This window comes from Drosophila biarmipes, chromosome X (assembly GCF_025231255.1).
Source record: "Drosophila biarmipes strain raj3 chromosome X, RU_DBia_V1.1, whole genome shotgun sequence".
In the NCBI taxonomy this organism is placed as follows: Eukaryota; Metazoa; Arthropoda; class Insecta; order Diptera; family Drosophilidae; genus Drosophila; species Drosophila biarmipes.
In genome coordinates this window covers 4037756-4064360 of record NC_066611.1, presented here as the reverse complement: position 1 = coordinate 4064360, position 26605 = coordinate 4037756, and the positions used below count along the sequence as shown (strand labels likewise).

Genomic DNA, 26605 nt, shown 5'->3' with positions numbered 1-26605 from the left:
ACTAAGATATCAAATTAGAACTTTGGAAAACGTTGTACTTCATCAAAACGCTTATTATAAATCCCGAGGTTCAGAAAACTATATTGGCTTTACAGGTTTAGAATAAAATTGCATACATCTTTATAAACAGGGATTTCAACGTTTTTAAGAGAAAATAAAATGTTTTTTATATATCTGACTAATGTGTTCTACAGTTCTCATAGAATAAAACATCTTGGACAGTTGACCTTTCAATCAGTTTAATACCCAGTATATTTCGAACCTTTTTTAGGTTTATATAAAAGATCGCTCTTTAGAATAGTACCTACATATATATATAATACTTTTAGCTTCTCAAAAAGGCTAGTTAAATACAGGTTTGCCGGCTAAAAAATGTAAAGTTTTTGCATTTTGTAGTAATATATAGCTTTAAGAATACCCCTAGAACCAATGATATAGAAATTTATAGATGCGAAGCAGTGAGCTTAAAACTTTACCGCGACAATCTTGATTGATTGCAATAAATATATATATCATTTGTCGGGAAACAAAAGTTTTTCTATTGTTTTTACATCGAATAATGAAATTTTCGTTAAAACTTTTGCAATTTCCACTGTACAACATTTCTACTTCATTTTCTAATATCTAATTTCGTTTTTAAATTTCTGATTTCAGATAAACCGCCTCCGGAACTGTGGCCACTTGAAATCGATCGGTAAGTTGTCTAAAAATCCTTTTTAACTTTTTTTTTTAAATAAATTATATATTTTTATAAAATAATAATTAAACCAAATAAAGAATACCTGGAATTAGTGTACTTAAAGACACCAAACAGATAAAAAACTGTTTGCTTATAAAAAAAGTAACAGAAATCCACCTTTTTTTGCTACAAGAGTACATACGTAACCCCTTAATAAAATATGGTTTTATTCTTGTGAAATAGGTACACTGTAATTAATTCGAGTGGTTCTGTGACTGGAACGTGGGCTAATTTAGTGCATTTTGCGGGACCTGCTGGCCGAATTGAACGGTCACACTTAAAGGTCAAGCACTTTTTGGAGCACAACAGGTTCGCAGTTTTTCTGGAGAGGAGAGCAGGAGTCAAAATGAGCAAGGAAATCTCGTTGGCCACCGTGAAGCAGCACAACAAGGCCCAGGACCTGTGGATAGTCATCAACAACAAGGTGTACGATGTGACCCAGTTCCGGCTCGAGGCAAGTTTCGGCGAAGAGCCGCACTTTTAGGGCCGATTACATGCCCTCCATTGCAGCACCCCGGTGGCGAGGACTCCCTGGTGGATGTGGCCGGGCGCGATGCTACCAAGGACTTCAACGATGTGGGCCACAGCTCGGAGGCGAGGTCGGAAAGTCCATCGGTTCACCCGGTTAGACGGGCCTTCTCAAAGATTCCCCTTCTCTTCCAGGGAGATGCTCAAGAAGTACTACATTGGTGACCTGGCCGCTGCCGATATCCCCAAGAAAAGTCCCATTAGGTGAGAGTCCCGACCTGCCTTGGGGTCGCCAGAAGGTAGAGCCGCATGTAAACACAACTGCCCACCAACCCAGCCATCTGTAAATAAAGAATCCACGGCCCTGCTCTCCTCGCCCGGAGTTGATCTCATTATATGCCTCGGGAACATTCCATCATTCCTCTGAACTAACTCGACCTTTCAAATGCATGACGTTTATTTTTGACCGAAACCGGTTTCGCATGAGCTTGGCCTGGCCATTCTGGCTCTAATCAATAGGCCATTAAGCATGATAGCAATTAGCCCACTGTGATGTAATCCATTAATTGCCCAGAAGCCCCCGAAGTGTCCTGAAAGTTTCCCTTTACTTTTGATATCAGCTTGTGTTTTGCAACATTGCTGAATAACTTGTGGCTCTGTTTCTAAGGAAATTCCATTACCATTAGCATTTGCCTTGAAATATTGTTCATATTTATTTTGATATTTGTTTTAAAGTTGAAAGTCATGGCCTCATCATTAAAAACAGACTGCTAGACACTGCATGTAAGTCTTGACACCTCAAAGCAAATGTCTAGGTTGACCACGAAACCATACTGAATATTTATCACATTTTCAAATACTGCTTGTCTAATACTTGTTTTTCGTAACGACTCGCCTACTTTTCCAAGATTTACGTCTTTCTCAAGCACGAAAATAAGGTTCTACAAGAGCTAGTTGGATCGTAAGTCCCGACTGACCTGTAAATGTCCCATAGATAGTGTACAGTATCCACATTTAACCCCAGCACGCCCCTCGCCCGGAACTAACCTGCTGTTCTGGTGAACAAACCTTGCACGCTGTAAAGTTGCACCGTTTCTGAATGGTTTCTATCTTGAATTGACCTTTTATTTTGATTCTTGGTTTGCGCATCGCCTACTGTAGTGCCACGCCCACTGAAGCGAGCGAAGAGCCCGCCGCCGCCCCCAAGCAATGCTGCATCTTAAATTAACCCCCAAACCCGCAAACCCGCTAATTAACCAAAGTGTCCTTAGTTGGTCGATGGAAACTTGTGGCAATGTCCTCCCGGCCTGTTCTCTATGATTTTCACCCTCTCGTACATTTTCATTCCAAATAGCTGCCGCCACATTGCACTGGCCCTGGGCGCCGCCTTCGTCGGGATCACCCTGGTCTATGTGATTCGCCGCGGAGTGGCCAGGACCTAATCCGCGGCCGGGGACCTGAGAACCAGCTGCATTCCGTGATTACAGAGTCATTGTTCCAGCTCAAAAATCGTTTTCCAATCATTTGATACGAAATAAACTGTACAAATTGCTAAAACAAACGATTCTGGCGCTTTATTCGGGGCGGAACGAGGTTCATTCAAGGAAATTATTGAAACAAAAAATATTTCATAAAACTAAAGGTCTAAACACTAAGTACTTCGATCTCAGGTTTGAGAAGCTTGTCTTTCGGAACAGAACGCGCGTTCCTTAGATTACAGTGTGAGTTCTTATGACTATATGGTTCCAAGGGTCTGGCATTACTAGGTCCCCGAAAGTAAGAACACTCGCATTTCTGGTCAGAAAAAATTCAAATTTATTTTTCGTCCTTCCGTCGTCACAAACCTGACTGCTCCTCCCGCCATCCCAGCTCCTCCTCCGGTTCCTGCCTAGCCGCGTTCGCCCTCGGACGATGACTCCTCGGACGCCAACGGCAGGCGCCCCGCAATCTTCGATTACACATATGAAGGTGTATATATATATTTAAATATATATATTTATGTATATATAGATGCGTGTACCGCGAATCAGTTATAGACTTGCTCTTAAACGTAAGTATCGTTGAGGATCCATGCGAAATCGCACTCCGACTTTCTAAGATTAATGCAGCCGCTTCTCCGCCAGCTGCGCGTGTTGGCTTCCTTTCTGTTCTATTATTATTGTAGGCTGTTCTGTTCTGTTCTGTTCTCGTTTCGTAGATTAGTTAATGTGTTTAGCATAGTGTTCTTTTGTAGTTTGTGGTGGTTTAGGCCGCCGCCCTAGTTCTCGTCGTACAGGGGCGTGGCGTCGCCCAGATTCATCGAGTGGGGTGAGGTGTTGGTACGCGGGGTGCTGCGCACGGACGCCTTCGAGGACATGGAAGCGCTGGGTCCGTGGCCCTGGTTCATGCCCATGCCCATGCCCATGCCACGATTGTGTCCACCGCCTCCTCCTCCGCTGCTGTAGTCGTTGCCGGGCGTGGATCCATAGCCTCCTCCGCCGCCGCCGCCTCCGGGTCCCATGCCCATGCCCATTCCCATGCCCATTCCCATTCCCATGCCCATGCTTATGCCCATTCCCATCTGCTGTGGCTGCTGCGGATGGTGATGCTGCTGCTGGCCATGGTGCGACTGCTGCTGCTGCTGCGGCGGTGGCCTGCGCCTTGCCCAGGCGTCGTTGGCCAGCTGCCAGTCGAGGTTCTCTTTGGCACGTTGCTGGTGATGCGGCGGCATGTTGCCACCGCCCATGTTGTAGGCATTGGAGCCGCCGCCTCCTCCCATGTCGTAATACCTGGGCGTGCTGCCCGTGCCGGAACTGCTGCCGTAGTGATGCCGCTGACTGCTCGAGGATTGCGAGCTAGGACTCGGCACATTGTGGCCGTAGCGCGGCGTCTGCGAGGCGTGTGGAGTGTAGGGCGTCATGAAGGGCGTCTGTCCACTGGGCGTGTACGGAGTATTGATGATCGCCCCAAATGACGGCGTCGATGAGCTGCCGTAGTGCGAGGAAGCCGCTGCAGCCGCCCCCGAGCCGCCGGATGAGGAGTTGTAGCCAACCATGGAATGCGATACGGAGTAGGCGCTGGAGCTGCCCCCGCCGCCGCCGGAACTGCTGATGCCACTGCGTGGCGTGCCTCCTGTCACGCTGCCGGTGATGCTGTAGGGCGCCTGGGAGCCCAAGGAAGTCACAGAGGATGAGGAGATCGTTGGAGGCGGACGCATCGAGTGCAGCGGCGTTGAGTTGGAGCCCGAGGAGGCGGTTGCCGGCGAGGCCGTGGGATCCAGCCAGTGCTCCTTGAACCAGCGCAACAGACTGTTCACAGAATCAAAGATCTGGCCGCGAAAACGATAGCCCTCCGGCATCACCGTCACGTACTCGTGGCGCACCTTCGTCTTGGGCAGATAGGAGAGCAGGAACTTGCCCGGCATGCTGCGCGATGCCGTGAAGAAGTAGTGAATCTTCTTTGGGTCCTTGGTCTTTTCGTCGCGCAGCACCTGCTCCATGAAATCCCGCTCGTTCGCGTTGGCCGCCGTTGTGTTGGGCTTGTAGTACTTGTACTGTATCAGTTCGCGGGCTGCCAGGGCCATCGGTGTGATGTGCCGGGCGATGATTTCGTCCAGGTCCTCGAATTCCTCGGTGCCAATCCACAGGCTCCTGCCCAGGCTGTACTCGTTCTCTTTGCCCTCCTCGCGCACATCGATGTGCTGGAAGATGTCGTCGGCCACCTTCCAGGTGGCTGTCAGGTGATCCTTGGACTTGCTGCTCGGCCGCAGAGCGACCTCGCCCTGGTCGGCCTCCGCCAGCATGGCCACCACCTCCGCATACGACTTGTTGAAGAAGCTGGGGTGGGCGATCACCCGGCGGGCGTAGGTCTTCCGCTTCAGAGCCTTCGCCTTGGCGTCGCTGGCCTTCCGGTTGTCCTGCTCCTCGGTCACAAAGTCATAGTAGTTGTCGCGCCTCGGCCGCCACTCGTTGTTCACATCCTTCAGGTCGGCCGTCTTCGAGGAGCAGTCCACCGAGAAGCGATCGATGTCGATTTTGATGATGCGCACGTGGATCATCTGGGAGACGCGGACGCGCTCCTCCGGATTGCGCACCTGCTTATCGGACAGATTCTTGATGTGTATGAAGCCCGGCAGGCCGTTCTCCAGACGCACCCGCACGCCAGATGCCTGGCCGGGACAGGCATTCGCGTCAAAGTGGTTCCACACCTCGGACAGCTCGGGGAAGTCGTCCTTGTGGCAGAAGGGACACTGCCAGCTGTCGCTTGACTCGATGCGCACCGGATTCGCGTTGTCCAGCTGCTCGCCCTGCGGCCGACGGTAGGTGAACCCGGTGACCATGGCCGTGACGCACTTGCCCACGTAGAAGGAGTCGGGCGTCTCCTTGGTCAGCATGTCGAAGAGCTCCTCCGCACTGGGCTTGGTGTACGGCGTGCGGTAGTCCTTGTACAGGCAGCTCAACTCGTTCCGGATGTCGTACAGCGTGATGCTCTTGCTGCCGAAACCCTGGCGCTCCAGCTCCACGGCGAAGGCGTCCAGATCGAGATCCTTGAGGCGCTCTGGCGACTCCAGGATCTCCTCGAGAGCGCCGGCCGGATTGGTCTCCTCGTCATCGTACTCCATGGCATCGATGGCCATTTTTCTGGCCCACTCGTACGTCTCCGGATGCACACGAGACCCGTCCAGCACCTCGACATACGCCTCCGTGCTGTCGCCCAGCGATGAGGTATCGATCTTGATGAAACCGCTGCAGTTGATGAAGACCTTGGGCCCCAAGTGGCACACTGTGACCAGCTGGGTGCGGTTCTCAAGCCGCTGGTTGCTCTGTTTGAGCAGTTTAAGTAGAGCCTGCCCCTTGCGCGGACCCAAGCCGCAGGTGTACTGCAGTAAGTTAACTGTCCGTGAGTTCTGCACCATCAGGTTGATGTCCAGGCCCACCTCGCTGGTCCGGTTGATGAACTGCAGACTGAGCTGCTCCAGCAGCAGTTCGCGCGGCACACGCTCCTGCAGCGGATGGTAGCGCAGGCAGAGAATCTCGTCGTCCGCATCGCACAGCTGCGAGTACTCCACCAGCGGATCCTGCATCTTGCGGGCCAGTGAAACGGCCTGCTTCAGCAGCGCAGGGTACTCCTTGAAGTCTGACTCACCCTTCTTGGAGTTGGCGTAGATCTTGGCCAGCTCGTTGTCGATGATCTCCACCTCGATGGGCGGAAACTGTTCGGATGACTCCAACTCCTGCAGTATCTCCTTGATGTCCGTCTGGAGGTTCTGGGCGTCACGCGATTCGGCCCCAATGACTACAATGTGTGGCTTCTTCATTTTTATGAAGTCGCTCAGCTTTCGCAGGTCGGCCAACTTCTGGGCCTTCTCCTCGGCGTTGTGCGAATTCTTGCGCCTCAGTATATTTGGCAGTCGCAGGTAGTCGGAGATGTCGCCCTCCACGGTGGTCACTGCACAGAAGGCGGCCACCGACGGGTCGGGATCGTAGGCCAAGGCCAGCACCCGAATGCCCCTGAGCGTGCTCCACTCCTCGTAGCCGTAGTCGGTGGGCAGTTCAGGTTTGTAGGGCGCCACCTTCAGCCACTTGTACAACTTGCCGGTGCAGGAGCGCAACACAAACTGCTGCGCCTCCTCGTGCAGTGTGGAGCGCAGTTCCTTGATCAGATCCGGAATGACCCACTTCTGCAGCGCCAGCTTCACGCACTCCGCCCGCAGCGCATTCCACTCGAGGACGTGCTTGGAGAACTGGTCCAGATGGTACAGAGCCTTGGACTGCTCCACATAGTCGCCCGGGGGGCCGTTGGCATTTGCGTTGCCCTCGAACTCCTCGAGGAACGTAATCTCAAGCAGCTTCTCCTCCTCGGCCATCATCAGCTTGATGAACTGGTCGCCGAAGAGATCGCCCACCGGCTTCTTGGCCACGTACTTCATCGAGTACACCGGCGAGTTCTCGTCGATCAGGACCATGCCGTTCTTGGTGGGCCGTATGTTGATCCGGGCTCTGTCGAAGTAAACCTCTCGCATGGTCTTGCGCAGCAGTGGCTCCTGGGCCAGCTGGCGGGCCACTACGTACTTGGCCGCGTGGATCACCTCGTCCGTGGTCATGAAGCGAGGCGACAGATATTGCTTGGCCAGCTCTGTGGGACCAAGGCTTTCCTGAGTGACCTCGTTACGCTGGTAGTTGTCGCGCAGGTTCTCGGCAAACTGCTCCGGCGTGAGACCAAAGTGCTTGGCAAAGCCGCAGATGCCCGCCTTGCGGAACACCGCGTAGGGACTGCTGTTGGGCGCCTGCTTCAACTGGTCGTCGATCAGCTCCGGATCGTCATCGTCCTCCGGCTCTGGGATCACTATCGCCGCACCCTCGGCCGCATCGTCGCCGTTCTCGGCGGCTGCCGCCTGGCGACGAGCCTTGGCCTCGCGCCGCTCCTGGATCACCTTGCGCCGCTGCTCCGCCTGCATGCGCGGCAGCTCGTGCGAGTAGTTGAGCAGGAAGTACATGTGGACGTCCTTCAGCTCCTCCATGGACTGCACGTCGTCCAGGCGCTCGAAATCGCTGTCCAGCATCAGACGCACGTCGTCCGGAATGGGCTTGTCTGGGTCGGCGCACAGCGTGTCCAACTGGAATTGGCGCATCTTCTCGAAGAGCACCTTTAGCTTGCGCTTACGCTCGTTCAGCTGGCACCAGCGCTCGTCGTAGTAGTACACCTTCCACAGGTCGTCTATGTTCAGCTCCGGCTTCACGTACTCCTTGCGGTAGAAGGCGATGAAGGGCACCTCCAGCTGCTGGTTTCGGATGAACTCCAGCGTCTGCTTAATCTTGTTCACAGCCGTCGGCGGTTTGCGCAGCTTCTCACGGTTTTCGGCCTTCTCCTGCTCGGAAACGGTTTGCTTGCAGAACGCATACTTGTAGATCCAATCTGCCTCGAGGTCCAGCTCGTGGGATCCCTCGGGCACCGGGGTGACGGGCACCTGGCGCAGCTGCATGCGCTCGGGGATGTCCGTCTTGCGGATCTCGTTGTCCATGTCGGTGAAGTGGCCACGCTTCAGCTCGCTCGGCTCGTAAATGTCAAAGATCGTCTTCTTGGCCACCTTCTTCTTGAGCGCCTTCTTCTTCTTAACGCGCATGTCATCGCCGGCGCCCAGCTCCTCATCATATTCGTCGCCCTCGGAGTCATCCTCGTACTCGTCCTCCTCGTACTTGGAGAAGTCGTCGTAGTCGAAGTCCACGCCGAAGATGTCCTGGCCCTCTTGCAGAGATCTGAAGGTGGATTGGGTATATGATTTAAGGTTCTATGAATTTGTAAAGACCTTATTAAGAAGTATGATTTCATTTCTAACTATGTTTTTGAAAAAGCTTAATAAACTTACGCGTCCGTGAAGATGGGACGACGCTTCTTTTTCTTCTCCGCTATGGGACGCCCGTTGTCATCCACAATGAAATCATCCGCATCCGACTCAGAGTCCTCTTCGTCGAAGGCGTCGGCCTCCCTGGGACTGCGCTCGCTGCGGTGTTCAACGCTCTGGAGGATCGAGGCAATTGGTTAGGCAATGATTGTTAGATGTTCGTGACTACGGGCTGCTGCTTACCTCATCGTTCTCGTCGAACAGCTGCTCGGCGATCTGCTCCCGGGCCAGACCCTCGTCCACGTGCTGCTCCTCGCCATCGCTCTCGTTGTCGTGGATGCGACGCAGGCGCTTGAAGCGTTTCTGCGGGGGAAATAGTGATGATTAAAGGGAAATTACAGGGTATATTTATGGCGATGCTATCATTATTAATCTTTCAGGTATTTAGGAGTGTAAGTTTGTGGTAATCAACCAATCCTTTTATAAAATGACCATCATATCTAGCGAATATTGTTGTTACTGAATGTAACTTAACTTTTTCTATGGCGTTTGAGTATTTTAAATGATTACAACCAATGGTTCTTCTACTTAATTACCCAAAAACATGGCTGTATGGTATAGAAAAACCCTATTCCATTGGTGCTTTCTTTGTTAAGCACTAATGCAGAGAAACACCTACCCGTCTCTCTACTTTGACGCCCAAGTTCTCCTCAATCAGATCGTAGTCATCGTCCTCCAGCCGATCGTCCAGATCGTCGTCCTCGTGCTTTTTACGCTTCTTGCCGCTGCCGCCGCCCTCGGTGTCGCCCCCGCTGCCGGTGTCCGAGTCATCACCGCTGCCGTCGTCCTCCTCGATGGGATTGTCGTCGATAAGATCCTTGAGCTCCTCGCGCAGGCGCTCCTCGTCATCTGCGGGATGGACATTGAAAAGATAAGGGGGTTCAGTTAATTGCGCCAGTTTATCGGGTAAAAGTGGCTAGCCTCCGGGGTCTGAATCGACCTTGATGGTATATAGTATAAATAGTGAGAGTTATGATAATCCAATTGATTATTCCAGTATCTCGAGATCGACGGGTCTCTGGAAACCCGCTGGAAAAGCAGCGTTCTCCCAATTCGCCGCACTTGTTCCATGTTCCACTTACTGGAACGAACGCCGCTTGTTGTTGCTGCTGCTCCATGGCCACGGTAGCAGTAGCACGGTAAAAACACAAGACCTAACCTCAAAGTTGTAAACAAAAGGAGCAGTGCACGGGCAGATTTCCTTGGATATTGAGATCATTATCCCGGACTTGGATTGGCCCCGCCGGTGGAGGGGGCAGGGGAAAAGCCCGCCAGCGATCACCACTACACACACTTTGTTTTCGTACGCGCGCTTGGCGGCTGGAAAACTCACCCTCTTCTTCTTCGCTGCTGTCGGAGACGGCGGCTTTCAGCTTCTTCAGCTTCTTGCGCTCGTTCACGTCCAATTCTTCCTCCTCCTGCGGGAGAAACAAAGCGGGGAAAAGCCATTGGATTGGGGAAAATGCGAAATATATAATGTACACTCATATATACACACGCAAAGCACAACGCACACCGCACACATATACACATACACACGGTACGCGCGCCTGCAAAACAGGGAAAAACGCAGCGCGAAAATACTTGCACTTGCGGCACACATACCTCCGATTCCTCGGCCTCGGAGTCCAGAAATTCGGCCATCACAATAAATTAAACAATTAAACTATAGGGCTTAAAAACGAATCTAACTAAAAGTAATGCACAAAAAACGTCGCTGCAGAGTCACAATAAAAAAAACCAAGAAGACGAAGAAGAAGGCTGGATAGAGCTGGGTGTTTATTCGATACTATCGAAGTTTCGAGAAGTCTGGCAGCATCGATGGCAGAGTTTAAACGTTACGACGCGAACTATGTGAAGTGTATTCTCAGTACAAATAGGCATTAATAGCTGAAGCAAAAAAGGAAAAGCAAACGAGATAAACGAAATTAGACATATGCGCCATTTATGCTCTTCCATATTTACAGAACAAAATTTGGAAATCGGGTGCACTGAGTCGATAATTCCGATTACTTTCTAATTGGAGACTAGCGAAGACCCATTCGGTTCGGGTCCAAGCTCAGGCAAGCCAGGTTATGAAAGGGAATGTAGTTAGTACTCGTTGGAAAATACTTAAAAAGTAGAAGAAATATTATAGAAATTTTTAGAAAGAATAGAAATTTTAGGAGTTCCTGTGTAGAGCAATTTAATTATCGGGCCAACATTTAAAGTTTGATTAAAAGATCGCCCCATTCACAAGCTAAGGGCAATTAAAGTTATTGCCGCTAGATGGCGCCCATATTTTTAAAGCCAATTTCTATTAATTATTAAAACTTAATGTAGTCCCAAATAGTTTACACTATTCGGTTATACAAGCCATCGTCATCATTATGTGCGGAATGACTCAAATTTTTGAAATTATCGAAAAATTTAAAAAAAATAAAAATTAAAATTGAAGATATTGTAAAAATTTGCATTTTATTGAACAGTAGAGAACTTTTGTAGTAAAGACTTAAAATAATTTTTTGTAATTATCCATTGTCGTTATTTTTAAAGCTTTTACTACAAATTTTAAGTGCCGCCAATGCTCTTTTCATTTTTAAAAATAAAGTATTTTAAGCCTAAAATGGGATCGGCTGCAGGACGGGTGTAGGGCTTCAAATAAAAAGAAAATGAACGCATATTTATTTCTTTATTTGAAGGCGGGTGTTAAGTGTGTTGTATCTATGGATGATACCATCTCAGCCAGTTTTTAGATTTTCATTGTTGGTACTTGTAATAAGTCTTAAAATGTGCTTGGCACTGATGGGTGTATATATAAAAATTGGTGCGGTGCTCATAATAAAACAAATATATACTAGTAACTTGGTATTAAGTGGTTTAAATAACGAACATTCCGCGGTCAGGCAGTATTAAATCAATATATAAATACCGAAAGTCCCACCAAGCGGGCTAGGCAAAGTTGCTCGAAACCCGATAACTTTATCGATGAGTAAGTAGGCAATATATTTTGGCGAATGCATGTTGATCTGGTCTCGCACAGTGGGGATGTTGTGATCGTTAGCTAGGACCTCATTTCTTATGTACCAAGGCCAACTCGCAATCGTACGATACACCCGATTTGGCACACTCTCTGCAAACATCGATGCTTCCGATGTTTTTGGTGAATCATCAATCATCGATGTTTCATCGATGTTTAAATGAACTTTTTTTTCAAATCACAGTTAAATTTTATTTAAATGTTGATTTTTGTTTAAAAACAACAGTTTACCGACGACGGAAGATGATAGTCTAGTGCGACGGTCGGATATAAGTTGACTTTCTTGATAACTTTTTGGAAGCTTCTTTGTTGGACATTTGAAATAAGATAAATTATTGTTACACGGAAAGAAGATAGTTTAAGCTTATACATTTTTACCTCGCACTTTTCGTGCTGGTTCTCTTTTTCGACATGTTGTCGCAAAAGTACAATCGCATCTGCCCGGAATGATTGTACTTTGGCATCTAATTTTGGTTTCATAAAGGAAAACCGGGAAGGTTCTTCGGATGGTGGGGCTGGTTGCTGTCGAGGAATGGACACAAGGATGGAGTAAATCTCTTCCTGCAGAGCTTTAGCCGCTTCCTCAGAGTTGTTCTGGCTAAGAAATCCCTGCTTTTTAAAGCGAGGATCAAGAATGGTTGATATACGTGGAATTGAATTCGACTCTCATAAGGCAATAATCTTTCACGTTAGCAAGTTTTTATAAAACCTAATGCAATTGTTCCTTCCGCTGTTTTTAGAGTGCAGTCCAAACCATTCATTTTATTATGGAACAAATTATAGCTTCGGGTTTTTTTTACATATTATAATATAGTATTGGGAATATAATTTTTTTATATTTTTAAGAATTTCGCATTTAAATTAATACAAATCAAACGACTCTAAAATATAGTTGTCAAAGAAAAATATTGAAATCATTTTTTTTATATCACTGAAGCGAGCAACTGTCCTTAAAAATTGCACATGGTGTTACTAACGTTGATTATGCCTTATGACTGCAAAGGTATACAAACTTCGGCTTGCCGAAGCTAACTTCCCTTCTTGTTTTAAAATGTTCTTGAATCATTCCTGTAGGAGCAATAGGATATAGTTGTCCGATCCGTCTAGTTCCGGCTTATATGATACCTGCAAAAGAAGGAAGACTTTTGGGATGGATTCACCATGATAGCTTTAAAAATGAGAGACTAGTTTGCGTAGAAACGGAAAGACGGACATGGCTAGGTAGACTCGTTTTGTGATATTGATCAAGAATTGGTATACCTTATGAGGTCGGAAACGTTCCCTTTACTTACTGAAATCACTATAAAATTTTTATCATCAAACTAGCCATGCCCTAATGTCAAATATTTGTTGCGACTTCTGGGCTCAGTTCCTACTTATTTTCAGTTTTTCTAAAGCCTTCGAACACATAACATCTCCTTTGATACGAGCTCCAGCTTTTTCAGTTAAAAAAAGTTCTAAATTTATATTCCTAAATATCAGCACTATAAGTTGTTACAAATTTTGAACTCCAGAAAACGGTTTTCCACAGAAATGGAGTATTGCGTTCCCGGACCTATGATTTTCTCGGTGGAGCCAGTGGTGTTCCCCGATACCGTTGAGAGCACCGACGAGTTCCCCAGACCCAGGGGACCCATGCGAAGCTCGTTTGGCAGGATGCTTCCCAAGCCCCGACCGAACCATGCTGTCCCCGCTGTCCTTGCTGACCCTGCTGACCCTGCTGACCCTGCTGACCCTGCTGACCCTGCTGGTAGTGGTACCGAAGACCCGAGACTGCGTGGGGTCAAGCGCACGGTGATGAAGAGCAAGCTCGAGGTACCCAAGGGCAGGAAGCGTGCTTCCACCAAGGCTGTGGTGAAGAAGAAGCGTGGTGCGGCCGCCAAGAAGAGTGGACTGCCGAAGACCACTGGCATCCCAAAGCCCGGTGCAAAGGGATCCAACAAGACGGCCAACCCCGAAGGGAGTACCAGCTGGCTCTTCTGTAAGAAGCGGTTCTGCAGCGATCCCCAAGCCAAACGAAATTAAGGAGCAGCGATCTCCCGATGAATTTGTTCTGATATACGGAACTACTACTCCTACACAAGGATTTTAATTTACACCATGATCCAAATCCAAATCTAAGGATCCGGCCTTTAGACCAATTTCATAATAAAGACGCCGCCAGCCGAGCACCGAAAGGGATGCTCTGGGCCAGGTCCATTACGGACCTGCAGATGGCCACAGAGACATTGTATTTAAAAGTAACTCTGGTTCGTTTTACAAATTTTAGCTGGAAGGAAATCGTTGGACGGATTGCAAAACGATCTTAAGCGGAATTATGTTGGCGGGAGTAGCAGCTCTTTCTGTTTCGCTTTTGAAAGGAAAGGCATCCATTGATGCCAAAAGTTAGGCGGAGCAATATCAAGTTACTTTTGACCACCCCTGTGGCTCTCATAGGAACGATCGGAAAATTGGGGCTTTTTGACATATCTTATAATATTGGGAATACAATTTTTTATATTTTTAAGAATTTCGAATTCAATTTAATACAAATCGGACTATAACATATAGATGTCAAAAAAAATGGTCTACAAATAATGAAATAATTTTTTTTTAATATCACTAAAGTCAGCATGAATCCGAAGGGAACAAGGAGAACAATGGGCTAGGCTTCATTCCTGAGGTACCGCGACGCATTTGCAATCCTACACAGCGCCCGGTTGTTCGAGATAAAAATTAAATTAATCGGTTGAAAATCAGTGTTGGGAAACCGGCATTTCTAATGGTGGGACGGATAAGGATATATATTGAAAGTAATGGGGGCATGGCATAATTCGAAAATATATATGGCACGGACTTAGTTGCTTAAATTAGGCATTGTTTATAGTTGGTTGGTTTACAATTTATTAATCAAATTATTTTTCTGTCGGTATTCTTCACCACTATACTCACGAACTGTTTGGCGTTTTGGACACTGTTTTTTTAAACACAAACCCAAAATGGAAAAGCCAAGTCGAAAAGATTTTTATTTTAATTATTATTAGTATAATTAGTAGTTATTGTAGATATTATAGTAGTTTATAATAATATCGGGAGTGTTTATTGCTTACATGTGTAGAATTTGTAGAGCTTGTAATTAAAAGAAAAAAAGTGGAAATACCCTTTGTTTATAGGACGTCACGCTCGCGGTTAGACAGTAAGGGAAAAGTAAAAAGTAAAGTAAAGTAAATTCATACACACATATAACCACATTAATCAACACTGGACCGTAATGAAAAAATGGTCTGAAAATAGTATTTTTTTGACCAGTAATGGAAATCCTGGAGATATTCCAATCGAGAAACCCATTGAGAAGGAGCATATCCAGTGATACTCGGACCCTACGTGAACATCCAGCCGGGCTCTGCACGATCTCCGCCGTGCTCTGCAGATGGCGGAGCATACTTGATACTAGAGAAAGCCCTAAACTACCTATTACATGAAGGAAAAGATTTCCTTAAGCATTCCATTTATTTTTACTTCTTTGTGCACCCGCAGATTCTCTTTTTTAAATTGTTAAATTTTTCGCGGCTTGCCAGTGAGACCATGCTACATGGGTTGCGGGTGAACACTGAAGTCGTTGGTCATACTGCGATAAACACTTAACTCTTAGTCGATATACCGATACCGATGCCGTGAAACATCGATGACGACGACGACATCGACGATCGGCCACCTCTAGCACTGTTTTCCGAACTTTACGAGAAAGAAGTACTAAAGTACTATTAGTATTTTTTTTTCGTTCATCCTGAAAGTTTAGTGGACGCCCACTCGATCCCCTATCCCCGAAATTCTGAAGTGTATTTTGGCCCCAGGAACGGTTCTCCAGCAAACACCAAGCACCTTCCTTCCGAGCGGCAAACAAGCAGATGAAGCACATAGCCAAAGCAATAAAGTAGAGCGCTAAGTTAGAGACAACAACAACAGCGATTCAATATTCGGCGGTTTGTTTTTTGCCAGTGTGTGTGTGTTGTGCGAGAGTGTGTGTGACCGCGGACCGGCGCTCCAGTTGTTCCTGTTGTTGTTGTGGCTGCTCCAAGAAGGCTCACCCAGTCGCGAATTTTTGGCAGGGCATATATACACCGAAAGGAAACACATCCCCATACATATATGTGACAACAAACGCCAGGGGAAAACTGGAAAGGAACGGAAAGGAAAGCCGAGCGAAAACAATTGAGAAATTAAGCCAGCAGCAGGGGCAGGAAGATGGATCTAATCAATACGGTCAGCAATGTATTCTGGAGTACGCACATCTGGCTGCCGCCGAACACGACCTGGGCGGACATAGCGCCCGGCTCGCGACCGGATGTGGTGCACGCCAACTACAAGGACCTCATCTGGCCCATTCCATTCGCCGCGGTCGTCATGCTGGTCCGCTACACGCTGGAGCGGTAAGTTTCCCGATTCCCATTCCCGTTCCCGGCAACTCTATTCCACTCGCCGCCTCTCTTTAACCCCATTCACTTGGCTTTCCCTCTCGCTCTCCCCCGCCCGCTCGCGCACACACCCCCACAACCCACGCCCACGCCCGCTGCACCGTGTACAGTAAACTTTATTCATAATTCCTTCTTTCATTTTTTTTCCGACAAACATAACCTCACGTGGAAACGCCCAACATTCTGCAAGCGTATACGTATGCGTGTGTGTTTATGTGCGAGGCGGCGCACACGCGTGCACGGTTGTTGTTCTTGTTGCGGCTGCAACTCTAAGTTTTCCCTTCCAAGAGGCGCCGGCTGCAGTCTCCCAGTTCCGAGTTCCGAGTTCCAGGTTCCAGTCAGTCAGCCGGCTTTGGGTTTCCCACAAAACTGTTCATTCCCCTCCCCTTGCAACTTCCCACTAATTGTTTAGTTAAAGGGAAAACATATACGTACATTTGTTTATAGTCGGCCACACCAGCTCCATGCGGTGTTTGGATATGTGTGTGGATGTATGCACCAGCGAGGAAATAGGAACAAACTAGGCACAGTGGGGCGAATTCCTGGTTTTGGCAATTGGTTAACTGCACTGGAAGTAGAAGGGAGAGCAGTGTCCGTTATGAAGATATTTTTTGTATCCACAAGATATAAAATTCGTTGATTGTTTTTAAGCAAATAATTATTTGTTTTACATTTTTAGATAGGTAAACTATTTTATAATTAAGCCATCTAAAATGTTATATGTATGTTTGTATGTATTTTATTGATGAGTAATTCTTAATACCTGGAACCTATTCCATCCCATAAATGTATACTCCCAGATAGATTACCTCAGGCTTGGGTACTTTCCTCTGGCGTCGTACGACATCGGCAGAAATCCAACACTGATATTTACTGACTTGCCAGTCCCAAGCGATAAGAAAGCCGTGTTTATTCAAACTTTTGATCGATTCCAGTAAACTGCTGCTCCACTTGTGCCTGGTCAAAATCGAATACCTGAAACCCCACCCGGAAAAGCCCTTTTCCACCTACTGCACTTGCTATAGAAATATCATCTTTGCAATTTTAGAGGGAATTCTCCAACTGATATTGTTTTCAATATTCAGTTTGTCTTACTTGGGATTATTTTCTGGTTGATATTGAACATTATTTTAACATTACAATACAAAAGTTATTGGTTCATTTTTTTACATTGAGATCTTGGCTTAGGGATTGGTTTATCTAATCTAAAAATTAGACATTTGACCGATTTACCAAAAAGTCTGGCTATTCTTAGATAAGATTATCAAGTTACCAGGTAAAATGTATTAGGAAGTTATGGTTGGGATTAATTGGTAAAGCCATTTTGGTAAACCCACTGTTTTCCAGTTTTATGGCTGACAATCTGAGAACTCGATCTATCAGAAAAGTGAATTCCAAAACGCTGAACTCCAACAACGTTCGACCCACTGTGGGCCAAAGCATTTGGGCCATTTTTCAGGCCAATTAACCTGCGCGTCGTTTGGCTTTAGATATACGTGTGCATGAATTTGAATTTGTGGACGTTGGCTGTTCGTGCGAGCGGATTGCGTGCACTGGCATTTGCATGTAAAAAAGTTGTAATTCTCATATTTTGCAATGTTTTGGGTGCCCTTAATTTGGCGTAAATTGCAAGTACAACCAGTGGACTGGAGTGCAAGCTGTGAACATCTGCCCTGCGGGCCAGTATTGTCACAGGGTTCCCAAAAGAGGTTCAGGCATTCCAAATGCAAAGTAAATGAGGAGAATAATACTTCACCTAACCAAGAGTAGAAAACATTCAAAACAAAACAGACACAAGTCGAACTTTTGCTTTCGTTCCATTCTCTGCTCCGTCGGTGGCTTTTCTGCATCTTATTTGAAACTGAGACTGAAACCAAATCTGTTTCATGGCGGACCACTTTGGTTTTCGTACCTCCTCTGCTATGCCTTCTGAAACGAGAATTGGTCTTCAAGGCCGATTTGGAATTTTCGGCCGCGTCTCTCTATTAACATTCATTTAATGGCAAAAGTCGCAGGCCATTCATCGCCAGTCGATGCGACCGGGCTCTCCGCTCGGACCCCTCCCAAGGTGCCATCCATGGTGGCCATAATACTCGCAGCACCACCTTGGGCTCCACCAGCGCCGCAGGTACCGCCGCCACTCCACGGCACTGCGCCGATAAGATTTGCGCCAAGATTTACGTATAATGCCTGATAACAGTGCTCGGTGCCTCGATTGTTTTCCGCCGCACTCTCGAATGACGGTGCCCGGCGAGGGTGTGTGGGTGCAGCAGGGGTGTGGGAAACTCGGGGAGGGGGCGTTTCGGAAGGTGTGTCATTGCCACTATTTGGGTTAAAGGGGTGCAAGGGGCTTAGTGTTCGATGTTCCAACTGTTTAACTAGCTTGGGGCTGTCAGACTGATGGAAAATAAACCAAACTAAACCGCGAATTCTTTAGATTCTCTCTAGTTATATTATATTTTTTTAATTAATTTGGGTTTAAAGGAGCTTGGTGTTCACTGTTTCCACTGTTTCACATGCTTAAGGCTGGTAAACTGATAAAAATAAATAATCCTAAAACGCGAATTCTTTAGATTCCCTTTGGTTAGCCACCCAAGAAGGGATTCATAAAAATTGCTTATTCATTGTCATAAAATTAATCATAAAAGGGTGCAACGGGGCTTATTGTTCACTGTTTCAACTGTTTAACTAGCTTAAGGCTGTTAGACTGATAAAAAATAAACCAAACTAAAACGCGAATTCTTTAGGTTCTCTCTAATTATTTTATATTTGTTAATTCATTTGGGTTAGAAGAGTGTAAACGAGCTTAGAGTTCACTGTTTCCACTGTTTCACATGCTTAAGGCTGTTAAACTAATGAAAGATAAACAATCCTAAAACGCGAATTCTTTAGATTCCCTTTGGTTAGCCACCCAAGAAGGGATTCGTAGAAATCGCTTATTCAGTGTCATAAGATTAATCATAAAAGGGTGCAACGGGGCTTATTGTTCACTGTTTCAACTGTTTTATTTGCTTAACTGATGAAAAATAAACCAAACTAAAACGCGAATTCAGATTCTCTTTAACTATCTTATATGTATTCATTAATTTGGGCTGATAGAGTGCAAAGATGCCTAAATATTTACGCTTTCAACTGTTTCACTTGCTAAGGCTGTTAAACTGATGAAAAATAAACATTCCTTAAACGCGAATTCTTCAGATTCTCTCTGGTTAGCCACCCAAGAAGGGATTCGTACATTAATGCTTACTCTTGACTGTTTCATTAGTTTAAGGCTGGAAAACTATTGTAATTAAGCAGTCATAAAACGCGAATTCTACAGATTCTCTCTGCTTATTCAACCTAGAAGGGATTTGCGGAAATCGCGCAATGTCGAGATTAGCCATAACTTACCTATGAGTTTGCCCAAAGAAAGATAAGCACCTATCTTTTATTTACTCTGCGTTCAGCCTGTGCTTTTTCATATACTATCTGAGCGTGTAGTCCGCGATTCGTCAACCGTTTTTCCTTTCGGGCCCGGCCAAAATCAGTTGGCCGGCCAGTGAGTCATTGGCCCGAGAAGTTTTTCCAAATATGTGCTCGCTTTATGGCCCGATTGGCGCTTCCCTTATGGCCACTCGTACTACGCCAGATACGAACACGCTTAGGAATGTGGTGTGAGTCGGATTGGGGTTTATGTTTATGTTTATGCTGGCTAGAAAGAACCAGAGGGAAGAGTTACTGAAACAACTCGAACGGCGGGGGCCAAGTGGAAAGTACTCTGGCGGTCTAGTGGCCCCAAAAATGACTGCTGTAGGACAGGCTGACCCAAATTGGTGCCAGGGACCAGGAACCCTTTATCTCAGTTCGGTCAACTTTCAGATAAGATAATTGTATCTATTTTAATGGCGATACCCAAATTTTAAAGCGGAAATTACAAGGGCTCTAAATATATCTTGTAATTTTCCCCAAAAACATGCAGTTCAGCCCATCTTGGGACCGCCAATCTCTCCCAGATCAGAGATATGGTTCAAGTGCGATTTATGAGTGCTATTTCGCTGGGCGCAGCTGTGCGGGGCCGTGCTATTTGTCCGCGCTTATGCTGAGGCCTTTGTGATACGTAATCGCCAAGAGGCGACCCTCGAGCTGCGGCGCTCTGGTGCGATAAAATTTCAGGTTAATTATTTTAATGGCTCACATGCACACGGCCATCGGGCAGTGGCCCAGTGGGGGTAAGCACATCCATGTGCGCGAGTGAGCGCTCAGAATCGCCGGCAATGGGCAGCGGCGAGTGCTCCGCCGTTTCCCCATGCTGTCCGACCATCCCGGTGGCTCCGACTCCAGATTGGCCCGGGATTTTCTCAGAACAGCAATCCCGAAACCCAAAAACCTATCCGCAAACCCGTTTCCCTCGGCCAACGCGGTCGGTCTTTCGAACTGCTTATCGTGCCGATTGCCCAATGGTAATGGCAAAGAGGCAAAAGGCCATAAAACCCAGAGAGAGAGAGGAATAAAAACGCACGTGCTCTACGCACCAGGTGAGCAGGGGAATGCGAAGCGGAGCACGGCCTGGTCAGGTGGCACGTTACTTCGGGGGAGAGCGGCTCAAGCGGCCAGTGCAATTCGAGCAATGTCCAATTAGCACCTCTCATTCTGCTCTTTTAAACGTTTTGCCTTGGCAAAGATAAAACTAGGCTTTTAAAATAAGCTATAAAACTGAGGGAATCTTTCTCACATATTCTGGGGCTAGTTCCCCGATAATAAATCCCCTTTTCTGGGAATTTTCTTCACCGAAACATGTACTATGAATGACCAAGCCTTCGGGAGATTAAGAGTGTTTTTTCCGCTTCCTTTGGCACTGTAGCTGTGCTAATTGCAACTTCTGCTCGAAATTCCTGTCTCCAGGCAAGGAACCGCAGATTGCGGGAGGATCGCAAACCAAATTGAAGTGGAGCCGTTGTAAAGATAGCAATGAGTCGCTGACTAATGGCGCTATGCTAAATTCCCTCCGGCGGTAATCGGGGCCGTGACTCAGGCGCCGAAAGTCGGACCACATAGTGTGTGGGATACAGCACTTACTTGCGCCTAATCGCTCGCAATCGCCGGCCAGCCGGCCCGCCTTGCGTGCCGCACTATCGCCGACGAGCGCAAATGATTCCCCAAACATCAGGCGACACATGCACTGTGTGTACTGTATGCTCGCCCCGAGCATTCCCCAAGTGAGTATGCCGCCCGTGGGCCCCGAGACCGCAGTGGTTGCCCCGATAAGAGCCGAATAATTGCCGGTGCATTGCACTTTGGGCGCGATTTTGCACATTGCCTAAGTGAAATTTAATAATAAGTGCGCTCAAACGCTGGTGGGGCGACCTTATCGCGCCCCGTCATCGGGCTGCAGCTCCATCAAAACAGATTCATTACTCGCACGGAACAAAAGCAATTTGATAATCGGCATCTGGCGTTCTGGCCCAAAACGATTGCTTTCCAATTTCGACTGAATTGTGGTCTCAGCAGGGGTGGCTTAAAAATAATTTATAGTTGTAGCTGCTTCCTTGGACTTTATTACCTTTGCTTTGTCTCAACAATTGCTGTCTTGGGCTCACAGGTTGGCCATTAAAGATTAGAAGAGGGCGAATACAAAATGTAGTTTAAATACTAGGGCACTTGTCGGTCGATCTACTAAAGTAAGTGATTAAATAACTGATAGTTTGTGGCACCACGCTAAATTTATTCGCATAACAGCAGCCTTAGTCCCTGAACTGCGGCAGCAGCCAGCGTTGCTGGTCCTTCTCGCCGTCCACCTCGTGCAGGACCAGGAAGAGCTCGTGGTCGAGCTGCAGCTGGCTGGCCAGGAACTCGAGGAACTGCTCCTCGGCGCCCAGGCACCTGGGCTCGCGCAGCTTGGAGTCCAGGTTGTAGTAGCTGCCGTTGATGCGCCGCAGGGCCAGCCAGTGGCGCATCTGGAAGGGCAGTGGGATGTAGTAGCCCAGGCTCATCTGCGCCGGCACGTTCAGGATGAAGCCGAAGATGGCGCCCAGGTTGAGGCACTGTGGGTCCCGCCGGCGGTCGAACCACACCGCCTCGCAGTTGCGCTGCTGCAGGGCGTACATGATCACGTTGACGTCGTAGTTGCCCCACCCGATCCACGAGCGGTGCGGGTTCAGCCAGTTGCGCGGGGTCAGGGTGGTGCAGTAGTCGTCCAGCTCCGACTTGGAGAACGTGTCCGGCGTCTGGAAGAGGTTGTTCAGGGCGTGCAGGCCGCACAGGTGCCGCGTCTGGCGCTCGTGGTAGATGCCCTGCACCATGGTGGTGTTCCCGTTGCCATTGGCCCTGCCCTCGCAATCCCCCAGAGAACTGCCGGGCGTGCGAGCACTGGGCGATTCCATTCCGGAGCAGTGTGGGCAGTCAGATTCCAACGAACGAGTAGCTCCAGGGGGGAGCGGGCAAAAGTCACTAGATAGAAGATAGAAGTTGCTTTTTGTTTACAAAAAGTCAGACGATTTTGTTTTGGGGATGGTATGACATTAGGGATGGCAAGAACGTATCGATAGGCGTGCAAATTTAAGCAGGGGTGCACTTATCGATATTTTGGCAACGGTACTTATTTGAAAGGCATAAAAATCGATCTAAAATTGGCAATACAATGGAAAACCCATTGTTGTCCCACATAATTCGCTATTTTATTCGTTTATTATGGCTTCAGCTGACCCATTTAAGCACGTGCATTCTCCATTAGAAAAGTTTAAAGTACAAATGGCTTCTTGCACCCAAATTCCTCAAAAAGTCAAGGTTGGCAGCCAATGAGATATGAATATTCCATGGGCAGTGCTATAATTATGAACGCCCTTTATCGCTGGCAATAAAACTTACACAGTGCGTCACTGTTAATGACGCACTCCCTACGTATTGAATAGTCCAATTTACTTTTACACGCCCTGCGGTGTCGATGTACCCGGCACGCACTTCTTGTTTTGAGGAGCCCCCAATTACCGGGTTTATTTTCCATGACCCTTGACAGGGGAAAGCCCAAACTCGTCACCAAATTAGGGGAAGCTACTGCATCTACATGTGTAAATCAATAACCGACAGCGAATGCGGGTCACTCAAATCCTTCTGGGCGCGTTAATTGAATTACGTACGTACTTCTTGAACTTGAACTGAGCCCCCAGATTCGGCATTAATTCGAATTAATTGTTATGATTTCTGTCAGGCCTTAGAAAATCTGATGTTTCCGCGTCTCTTCTTTGGCCGTGCGCCGTGTGCCCGGCCTACGAATGAGGGCTCCTCTAAAAACTACTTGGGATTCCCGACGTAGTGCCATGGGATCTGAAAATCTCGGCAGGGGGGCGTGGTAGGCGGCCATTTTCGATTTCATTGGCAAATTAACTTCCGAATCGAGACATAATACTATAAGTCCGGCGTGGTGCTGTCCGTGTCCATGTCTAGTTTTGGGCGCGCTTATTACCCATGCATGGGGGCGTGCGGGCGGACCAAATTAACCCATCCCAAAACCCCGTCGCAAGCCCCAGTTGCCATGCTCCACACGTGCCAGACGATGGGGCGACGACAGGTGTGTGCAAAATAAATATAAATAAAATAAAATCATAAGCAAAAACAACAAATCCCGAAACGTTTCCGCCTTGGGTGTACGCACATGCATAATTAGGGATGTTGTCAAGCCCAATGGAACTTTTATTGGATACGTTGTCAGGTTTCGGGGATGGGATAGTCGGATGGCCAAGACTACGGCAGTTCCTGTGTTCCAAGCAACCTTCAATGAAATGATTAGCTACATTGTAAAGATTTGCCCACTTGTGTAGCTCTACCAACTGAGGACATGTGCCCCACTTTATCACACCTCCATAAACTCCACAACCTGTGCCTGCCACAAACTGCCTTATCTACTCGTAAAACACGTCAAAATAGCTATTTCTAATCAACGTCTCTATGCCATTTGCAGTTTCTGGATATCGCCCGTGGGCAAATCACTGGGCATCCGCAGTTCTAGACCTAAGAAAGCGGCAAATGTTCCTATTCTGGAGACGGCCTATGCCAAATCGACGCGGCTGGACCACAAATGGGTGAGTGGAACCGAGTTATCCCTCGTATGTAGCGAGGACTGATCCCGGAACCTTCTCCCTTCCACAGCTGGCTCCGCTGTCCAAGCAGACTGACATGAGCGAGCGCCAGATCGAGCGCTGGTGGCGCCTGCGAAGGGCCCAGGACAAGCCGTCGACGCTGGTCAAGTTCTGCGAGAACACCTGGCGCTGCATCTACTACCTGTACAGCTTCATCTTCGGCGTGATCGTGCTGTGGGACAAGCCCTGGTTCTGGGATGTGAAGAGCTGCTGGTACGGCTACCCGCATCAGGTGAGGGCATACTGAGGTGATGGAGGTGGAGAGGTCCTAAAACTATTTGAACTCCTGCAGTCGATCAGCAACGACATCTGGTGGTACTACATGATTTCGATGTCCTTCTACTGGTCCCTCACCGGCACCCAGTTCTTCGACGTGAAGCGCAAGGACTTCTGGCAGATGTTCATCCACCACATGGTCACCCTGCTGCTGATGTCGCTCAGCTGGGTGTGCAACCTGCACCGCGTTGGCTCCCTGGTCCTCGTTGTCCACGACTGCGCCGACATCTTCCTGGAGGCCGCCAAGCTCACCAAGTATGCCAACTACCAGAAGCTCTGCGACGCCATCTTCGCCATCTTCACGGTGGTCTGGATCGTGACGCGCCTGGGCTTCTATCCACGCATCATCTACAGGTGAGTAGTGGTGGCGCCCTGCCGGTTGATCTGATCCCAATCCGACTGACATGCTCTCCGTCCTCCCACACTATCCCCCACCCGGCAGCTCATCTGTGGAAGCACCGCGCATTCTGCCCATGTTCCCAGCCTACTACATCTTCAACTCATTGCTTCTGATGCTGCTCGTTCTGCACGTCATCTGGACATACATGATCCTCAAGATCGTTGTCGACTCTCTGCAGAAGGGTCTGGTAAGTGTGGAGGCCTCCAGCTATCATGCCCAATCCTGTTAACTGTGTAGTCGGACCCCCTAAAAGAAGACCTGATAACTTAATCCAAGGTTCCTTTAGTATTTGTGGCCAGAGTCGTTTGAAATGATTAAAAGTTCTTATGTTTTATATTGTTACTTTAAGAATATACCAAATAGAACAGTAAGAACACTCTAAATAGGCATCTTTTTTAAATTGTGTTGAAAGATCTAGGAAAATATGTTATTATCTTGCAGAGGGTATTATAATTTTGGTCAGAAGAGGAAAAATTACCTTTTTTAACAATATATATATTTTTGATCACTTTAGTTTAAGAGCTAGCTCTTTGAGGCATTCGCAATTGCATGAAATATATGCAAGCAAATAAAGTTTAGAGAGTGATCCGACAGGACGACTTTATTCAAAAGTTTCCATAGGTACGATAAATTCAGTGTTTTAATGTGACTTCCTGCAGTGTAATTGATATGAATCTTTAAGCGGTGCAGAGGGGACGACTATATCTTACAAACTTAATTATTATTATTTAATACATATACTTGTACTGTTTTTTAATAAATTATATTAGTCACAAATCAACTCATAAAATCGTCATAGCTTGACAAAGTTAGCTTATCGTTAGATTTTAATGTTGTCATTAAAGTAATAATAGTACCATATGTAAGAGTACACAAGCTAAATAAGTAGCAGATTTTGAAAATGTTTTTTTTTAATTATTTAAGAGTATAAAAGCTATATCTTATATTTATATCTTATATATATATAAATTTAAAAAATCCGCAGCATACTTATCCATTCCCTTTGATCCTTTGCAGATGTCCGGTGACATACGTTCCAGTGATAGTGAGGATCTCACAGACAGTTCGGAGAACGCACGCCTGGCCAACGGCTCGGCGCGCTCCAAGAACAAGTCGAACAGCGGTGCGCCGGCCGCCGGAGGAGCAGGCGGCGCCACCCAGCGCAAGTCCAACAATGCCAACAACCACACGACCGAGGAGGCCGGAGGAGCTCCGACGGCGGCGGCCCAGTAGGCTGGGATGCGGGTGACTGGGGGCGCACGGAGCGCGGCGGAGCAGCCGGTGGCCACCAGTGGATGGAGGCAGTACCACAACCAGTACCAGCACCAGCACCAGCAGTAGCGGGCGCATTTCCCGAGGGGCAGGAGCAACAACAACAGCAAACAAACAAAAGCAACACACACCCCACACACACCCAACACACACACATACAAAAACCAAACCAGTTCAGAACGTTTTTATGTTAATTATTATTTTTTATATATAAATCATTTTTTTTAAGATAAACAAAAAGAGCAAAACGAAAACCAAAAGAAATTTCAATAAATGCGAGAAAATTTATGCGTAACGATCCACTTGTACATCGTTATTAATTAATATTGATATATATATATGCCTCACCGTTTTTTGTTGTTGTTTGTCTTGCTTAACCAAAAAAGAAAAATGAATGAAGATAACGTTAAAGTAACCAACTAAACGTAAAGCTAAAGTTAAGTTATTTTACCAAACGAAATGGAGGACAGCAGAGTGGGACTAAA

At 47.3% G+C, this 26605-nt stretch overlaps 5 protein-coding genes across 6 annotated transcripts; 3 read left to right on the top strand and 2 right to left on the bottom strand.

Annotated features, from left to right (window-relative positions):
* The first annotated feature begins 997 nt into the window (after positions 1–997).
* Positions 998–2768, top strand: LOC108033079 (uncharacterized). Of its 2 annotated transcripts, none has more exons than XM_017107248.3 (4): positions 998–1193; positions 1250–1338; positions 1403–1471; positions 2562–2768. In XM_017107248.3, the coding sequence occupies exons 1-4, from the start codon at positions 1086–1088 to the stop codon at positions 2647–2649; spliced, it is 354 nt and encodes a 117-aa protein (XP_016962737.1). In that variant the 5' UTR covers positions 998–1085; the 3' UTR covers positions 2650–2768. The 2 variants fall into 2 exon arrangements, with proteins under 2 accessions (XP_016962737.1, XP_016962738.1); XM_017107249.3 differs by lacking the exon at positions 2562–2768 and adding an exon at positions 2369–2530.
* A 230-nt stretch (positions 2769–2998) lies between these two features.
* LOC108033078 (transcription elongation factor SPT6) lies at positions 2999–10366 on the bottom strand. The gene is made up of 6 exons (XM_017107247.3): positions 10194–10366; positions 9922–10006; positions 9208–9437; positions 8772–8891; positions 8553–8704; positions 2999–8442 (listed from the first exon to the last, which is right to left on the bottom strand). The coding sequence occupies exons 1-6, from the start codon at positions 10230–10232 to the stop codon at positions 3465–3467; spliced, it is 5604 nt and encodes a 1867-aa protein (XP_016962736.1). The 5' UTR covers positions 10233–10366; the 3' UTR covers positions 2999–3464.
* A 2774-nt stretch (positions 10367–13140) lies between these two features.
* Positions 13141–13851, top strand: LOC122818636 (uncharacterized). The gene is made up of 2 exons (XM_050886523.1): positions 13141–13305; positions 13342–13851. Exons 1-2 carry the CDS (start codon positions 13141–13143, stop codon positions 13630–13632), a joined length of 456 nt encoding a protein of 151 aa, XP_050742480.1. The 3' UTR covers positions 13633–13851.
* Positions 13852–15298: 1447 nt separating this feature from the next.
* LOC108033155 (ceramide synthase 6) lies at positions 15299–26423 on the top strand. Its single transcript, XM_017107382.3, has 6 exons — positions 15299–16016; positions 23995–24115; positions 24183–24404; positions 24465–24802; positions 24891–25035; positions 25866–26423. Exons 1-6 carry the CDS (start codon positions 15832–15834, stop codon positions 26079–26081), a joined length of 1227 nt encoding a protein of 408 aa, XP_016962871.1. The 5' UTR covers positions 15299–15831; the 3' UTR covers positions 26082–26423.
* On the bottom strand, positions 21573–22575 carry LOC108033156 (josephin-like protein). Its single transcript, XM_017107383.3, has one exon. It carries the CDS (start codon positions 22418–22420, stop codon positions 21782–21784), a length of 639 nt encoding a protein of 212 aa, XP_016962872.1. The 5' UTR covers positions 22421–22575; the 3' UTR covers positions 21573–21781.
* Positions 26424–26605: the final 182 nt, after the last annotated feature.